Here is a 7,066-nt window from a genome sequence, read left to right on the forward strand (position 1 = left end):
GTGCTGACGGCTTAGAGCCTGGATCCTGCTTCAGATTCTGTGTCTCCCTCTCTCTCTCTGTCCTGCCCTGCTCATGCTCTGTCTAAAGTTTTTTTTTTTTTTAATGTTTGTTTACTTTTGAGACAGAGACAGAGCTTGAGGCGGGAGGGGCAGAGAGAGAGGGAGACACAGAATCTGAAGCAGGTTCCAGGCTCCGAGCCGTCAGCACAGAGCCCGATGTGGGGCTCAAACCCATGAACTGTGAGATCATGACCTGAGCCAAAGTCGGACGATTCACTGACTGAGCCACCCAGGTGCCCCCAAAATAAACATTTTTTAAAAATTAAAAAATAAATAAAATACTTAAAGGGTAAAAGAAAGGGAAGAAAGGAGGTGAAGCAAATGTGACAAAAGTTTAACTTGGGTGGTATGTATGTAGGTGTTCTTTGTGCTAGTCTTTTGTGTAGGTTTGAATTTTCCATCAGTAAAAAACATTTTACTACATGTTCTTATCTCTGCAATAGAGCCACATAACCAGTGCCCAGTGAAGACTCAGCACTGAACTTTCTGAGTGATGCTGATGCTAGGAATGTTTGTAGGGTGATTACATAACAGTGTTAAATGCACAGCAGAGAAGAAATCACCATGTATGCTCTGACATTAAAGAAAAATTATCCAGCCAAGAAGCTAAAATTATAACAGAGCTTTTCTGACATTTCCACTTTTAAAAAAGAATTAACATTGACAAAAACATGAAAGGAGGAATCTATACAAATTAGATTAATGCCTAACTAGCTTTTAGGCATCCACCACATCAGTGGTTTCCAACATGTATAAAGAATATATAGGGGCGCCTGGGTGACTCAGTCGGTTGTCTCTGACTTTAGCTCAGGTCATGATCTCATGGTGTGTGGGTTCGAGCCCCGCATCGGGCTCTGTGCTGCCAGCTCAGAGCCTGGAGCCTGTTTCAGATTCTGTGTCTCCCTCTCTCTGACCCTCCCCCTTTCATGCTCTGTCTCTCTCTGTCTCAAAAATAAATAAAAACATTTTTAAAAAGAATATATAATTTTGCAGGTGCCTGGGTGGCTCAGTGAGTTGAACATCTGACCTCAGCTCAGGTCATGATCTCATGGTTCATGAGTTCAAGCCCCTCATCTGGCTGGCTGCTGTCAGCACAGAGCCTGCTTCAGATTCTCTGTCTCTTCTCTCGGTCTCTGCGCCCCCATGCTCATTTTTTCTCTCTCTCTCAAAAATGAATAAACATTTTTTAAAAAGGAATATATAACTTTGGGATATCCCACCCAATTCTTGATTTCAGTTCAAGTCATGAGATAGAGCCCCGTGTCAGGCTCTGAGTGCTGAGTGCGGAGGCTGCTTGGGATTCTCTCTCTCCCTCTCTCTTTGCCCTCCCCTGCTCATGCATGCACTTGCTCTCAAAGAAAAAAGTATATGTAATTTCATATGTGAAAAAAGTATCATTTGTTAGAATGCACACACGCAGGGACACCTGGGCATCTCAGTCAGTTAAGATTTCTGCTCAGGTCATGGTCTCACAGTTCGTGAGTTCAAGCCCTGCATCGGGCTCGATGCTGACAGCTCAGAGACTGGAGCTGCTTCAGACTCTGAGTCTCCCTCTCTTTTCCCCTCCCCTGCTCATGCTCTGTCTGTCTCTCACCCCCCTCTCTCTCTTAAACTCTCTCAAAAATATTTATTTTTTAAATGAAATTTAAAAAGAATACATACACACGCACTAGTAATTGTCAAGTATATGAGGCCCCTTGTGTGGTTAAGAAGACACAAATTCAAAAAGCATTTCTGAATTCATTGTAGTTTTTTTGTGATGATATATATACATGTTCTTAATGCGTGGATACTAAAAATGATCGCTACTTTCATGTGGAAATCTCCAAAATTTTATGTTTGATTTAAAATTAAGAATCATTACTGCACACTCATGATGCGCTTTTTCTTGCTGTGTGTTAATGTTATTCCCAGGGGTTGGTGTGCGCTGGGCTGGCGGACATGGCCAGACCCGCAGAGAAGCTCAGCACCGCTCAGTCTGCTGTCCTCATGGCTACGGGTAAATTAAGTGAATATCTTATGTGTGCCATTTAGGGCATTCCATATTGTTTTGTTTTACATCAGTTTATTTAACAGTTTAATGTTTGAAACACACATGCACTCACACACAAAGGACTTAACAGTGTTCTCTTGGGAACTTATTAGATAAGAGAGTTACTGTGAATAACTGCATGAGTTTTGGGGTGTTTTTGTTTTTTTTTACCATGAACATATTATAAGCAGGTGAAAAGTTAGTTAATATTCATTTGCCCTATAAAGATTCCCTATTTATGTAGGAACTGAATATTTTGTGTAACACTGAATTAGAGACTTTATTAAAGACTCAAAGTATAGCTTTTCCTTTATCCTACTTTATGTTGTAATGGTCTTATAATTATTTTACTCTAATATTGAATGTTCAAAAGATATTACAGCAGTACATGTGCTTTTAAAACAAATAAATCTTTTGTTTCAACAGGGTTTATTTGGTCAAGATACTCACTTGTAATTATTCCAAAAAACTGGAGTCTGTTTGCTGTTAATTTCTTTGTGGGGGCAGCAGGAGCCTCTCAGCTCTTTCGTATTTGGAGGTAAGCCTCCCAGAGGTGAGACCGAGAAACCGGCCTCACCGGTGCCTTTTTTTTTTTTTTTTTAAGATTCATGTATGTTGCTAAGATGGAATATGCCTGAAGCAGAAATTTCTAGAAAAATCTGGGGGTTTATGTTAAAAGTGTTAAGCAGTATGTTTGTTACCTAAGTTTTAAATCTGACTGTGTATTATCTAGGTATATAGCCGGTTCATAGAATCTGTTTTAAGGCAACATACATGATTTATGAAATACAAAGTAATTTTCTTTTGTCACTCAGTTTCAATTATAGATAATGCAGTGGCACTAAGTGTGCATGGCTGGGTAGTGGTTGGAAATGATGTTTAGAGTGAGGTATGGGTCTTATCAGAAAGTGTTCCGTGAGTATTTTTTACACTGTTGTTAGGCATCCCATATTTTGTTTCACTTTGCTTCATTGTGCTTCAGAGATGTGGCGCTTTTTACATAGGGAAGGTCTGTGGCAGCCCTGCGTCGAGCTCGTCTGTCGACACCATTTTTCCAACAGCGTTTGCTCACTACATGTCTGTGTGTCACGTTTTGGTAATTCTCACAATAGTTCAAAAAGTGTCATTATTTTAATATGTGATGGTGGTCTGTGACCAGGGACCTTTGATGTTACTACCATCATTGTTTGGGGGGCACCACAGAGCACGCCCACGTGAGGCAGTGAGCTGACCCCATAAACGCCATGGTGTGTTCTGACAGCGTCGACTGGGCCATTCCCCCATCTCCGTCCCTCTCCTCAGATCACCCTGTTCCCTGAGACGCAACAATATTACAAATAGGCCAATTATCAAGCCTCCAGTTTCTCTCTGAGTGTTCAAGTGAAAGAGTTGCACGTCTCTCACTTTACGCCAAGCTAGGAGTAATTAAGCTTAATGAGGAAGGCACACTGAAAGCTGATGAGACAGACCGAAAGGTAGGCCTCTTTTACCAAACATTCAGCTACGTTGTGAAGGCAAAAGAAAAGTTCTTGAAGGAAATCAAAGTGCTACTTCAGTGAACGCACAATTGATAAGAAAGCGTAACAGCCTCATCGCCGACATGGAGAACGTTTTAGTGGCCTGGGTAGAGGATCGAACGTGAGTAGTCATGATTCATGGGAAGAGGTCAAAATATCAACATGAATAAGAGATGGGAAGAAGTCAGTTTCAACCCTCATTGGATGACGTGGAGGGGCTGGAGACTTCAGTGGCCAAAGTGACTGCAGATGTGGAAATAGCCAGAGAACTAGAACGAGATGAAGAGCCCAAAATGGGACTGAATGGCCGCAATCTCAGGATTGAACGGAGGAGGAGTTGCGTCCCGTGGACGAGCAGAGAAAGTGTTTCTCGAGATGGAAGCTGCTGGTGAAGGTGCTGTGGATGTTGTTGGAAGGACCACAAAGTATTTAGAATAGGACGTAAGCTTGGTTGGTAAAGCGGTGGCAGGGTCTGAGGGCATTGACTTCAGTTTTGAGAAAAGCCCTACTGTTGGCGCCATCGGATGCTATCAGGTGGCATCATATGCAACAGAGGATTCATTTGTGAAAGAGTCCATTGATGTGGCAGCTTCCTTGTCCTGTTTTAAGAAAACACAGCCAACCGCATCCCTCCGCAGCCACCACGTCGCGCGGCCACCAGCGTTGATGCAAGACCCTCCACCAGCAAAGAGATTACGACTCGCTGAAAGCATAGATGATGGTTAGCACTTCTTAGCAATATTTTTTAAATTAAGCTGTGTACTTTTTTCCTAGATACACTGCTAGTGCACATTGAGTAGAATCCAGCACAGTGTAAACATAACTTTTTTCCGCCCTGGGAAGCTAAAGTGTTCACCTGGTTGGCTTTCCCGTGATACTTTTACTGGGGTGATCCGGAACTGAACCCGTTCTCTCCGAAGGCTGCGGGCACGCAGCTGTTAACATTGTCAGTGACTGGCTCACGCGCTGCATCGCGTTTGAAGAGGGAGACTCTGGCCTTGTTTGAACCACAGAACCTTCCTCAATTGCAAGACAGCGCTGTTTGGCTAAAAACAATTAAATGATCTCAATAAAGAAATAGAAAATATTCGTTATAATTTACCTTCCTCTCAGAAGGCCTTCTGTCCTGCCGAGTTCATTTTTTCCTCTTCTCTCCCTGCTTTACAAGTCAGTCCTGTCTTCACCCTCTAGCACGGAATGGATGGATGAGTCACACACTCTCTCATTCCACAGTATTCAGGACAAGCAGTTTTAGAGCTTACTTATATCCATATAAACTTCGATTTGTACAGTGACTTTATTCATGAGTATTTTTCTCCTCCACCATTTCATTTTAACCTTATAATACTCATAACAGTAGAGCTAAGAAAACCCCAAGGGCAGCATTCAGAATTATTATTTCTAAAGCAGAAGCCCAGATACAGTTTGACAGGATTTTTGGCACAGTTTTCCATCGCAACAGTAGATTGGGAGATTTCGTTCAAAATATAAGCGTTGGACTCTGGAGCACTTAGACAAACACCGTTGAGTATCTGAACCTTTTGAGAAATCTGGGGGCTCTGGGAAACTTCATGGAACGAGTTACTCCCTGTGCTTCTGTTCTGTGCCTTATAATGTGGGGAGAAGAGTAAATGAAGCTCCGGGTGCTGTGGAAGGGGAAGACTCTTGACTTTGTGGTTAATTCTTCTTCACATTAATGAGAATTGAAGAAATAGGCCTTAGGTTTACTCTTCTGCTAACCCAGTGTTTACAACCTGCTAATAACTCAGTAGTCAGCCTGCATCACACAAGCATATTTTATTTTATTTTATTTTATTTTTAAATGTTTACAATAAAATAATTTTATTTTATTTTATTTTTTTAAGCATATTTTATTTTTTAAGAAGTACATTTTATTTTTAGTGCTTAGACAGGATCTCATCCCCAGTTTATTTTATTCTCAGGAAAGATGTTCTGTGATTATACAATAAATTCTAGTTGACCACATTTTGCTAAATTTTATTTATATGTTCACATGTCTGTTACACTTTTATAATTCAAGAATGAAAATACTCACCAAAATAATACTTTTGTATAGGAAACTGTTTATCAGTTAAGTTGTTGAAACTTTTTGGGAGTTGGAAGCCAGAGCCTTAGGTCACTTTCCCTTCTGCCTGTTTTACCCACAAGCCCCCGAGAAGATTGTGGCTAAAACGATACAGCCTTTTGACTAGTGAGAAAGAAGACAAGGAATGTACTCCCCTTTCCGTTCTTATATTAGTTCTCTATTGTGATGCGTAATTATTTTCTTTCTGTTTCCTTTATAGATATAACCAAGAACTAAAAGCTAAGGCAAACAAATAAAAGTTCCTGACCACCCGAACAATCTAGATGTGGACATAACCACTGGGACTAATTTGATTTATTATTTGGTTATTGATAAGGTGATATTAACTGTGCTAATGTTTGGAAGGCATTAAAAAAAAACAGACTGTAAACTGGGGGGTGAGGGGGGGCTAATACTCGATTCCACAGAAAAATAAAGCAAACTTTTAATAACGGTGTTTCTTTATATATGACTTAAGGAATGTATCTATGGATATTAGTAACATTTTTTTCTATTTGCCCAAAATAAATCATACTTGCTCCTACATACCTTTGGCTTTCTTCTGTACTACTCAACCAGAGATAGTAGAAAGGTTAAAAGTTATCTCTTCTACAGGGAAGGATGGTGAAGTAGCTAGAAGTAAAAGGAAATAGAGCTAAGGAGACTGAGAAATGGGTAGTGGAATGACGAGCAATTCTTTTACAGCTACAGAGTAACAAAAGATTTCTCAGTGTTTGATATAATTGATATAATGTGGCAGAAAAGGCTCTGGAGTCCTCAATTGGAATCCCAGCTCTGTGATCTAGGACTTTGGGCAAATCAAAGTGCATAGTAGAATGACTGGGACATAAGATGGCTTTCTTTTTTTTTTAATTTTTTTTAAAGTTTATTTTATTTAGAAAGAGAGCGAGCACACATGGACACGCGGGGGAGGGGCAGAGAGAAGGAGGGACAGAATCCCAAGCAGGCTCCGTGCCGTTAGGGCTCCAACGCCTGAACCGTGAGGTCATGACCTGAGCCGAGATCAAGAAATGGACGCTTAACCAACTGTGCCACCCAGGTGCCCCAAGTCAGCTTTCTGTAAACATTTGTGACCTTTGTCCCCATTTTGAAGAGAGACTGGACATAGATTACTTTGTGCTAGAAATAATAATCTATTTCATTTAAGGTCCAGTTGGGAGTACTGAGCTTCCTTCTAAAAACCCTAGTAGAGCCCATCTGGGTAGAACTGTAGTCAGAGGAATCAGCAAAGCAAGTTATTTCCAAGTTTGAAGAACCATTGACAAAAGAACTTTTTATTTATTTTTCGTTTGTTTATTTTTGAGAAAGAGTGCGCGTGTGTGCACACAAGCAGGGGAGGGGCAGAAGAAG

The 7,066-nt window shown here is 40.9% G+C and overlaps 1 protein-coding gene across 1 annotated transcript in view; it reads left to right on the forward strand.

The window, feature by feature from the left end:
- MPC2 (mitochondrial pyruvate carrier 2) overlaps positions 1–6,239 on the forward strand; it is a 29,110-nt gene extending 22,871 nt beyond the window's left edge. Inside the window, exons 3-5 of the mRNA XM_077761787.1 lie at positions 1,975–2,059; positions 2,519–2,630; positions 5,916–6,239. Coding sequence (XP_077617913.1) covers positions 1,975–2,059; positions 2,519–2,630; positions 5,916–5,952 — 234 coding nt within the window. The 3' untranslated portion in view covers positions 5,953–6,239. The remainder of the gene's footprint in view (positions 1–1,974; positions 2,060–2,518; positions 2,631–5,915) is intronic.
- Positions 6,240–7,066: the final 827 nt, after the last annotated feature.

Source organism: Crocuta crocuta, unplaced genomic scaffold, assembly GCF_008692635.1.
Source record: "Crocuta crocuta isolate KB4526 unplaced genomic scaffold, BGI_CrCroc_1.0 scaffold243, whole genome shotgun sequence".
Taxonomy (NCBI): domain Eukaryota; kingdom Metazoa; phylum Chordata; class Mammalia; order Carnivora; family Hyaenidae; genus Crocuta; species Crocuta crocuta.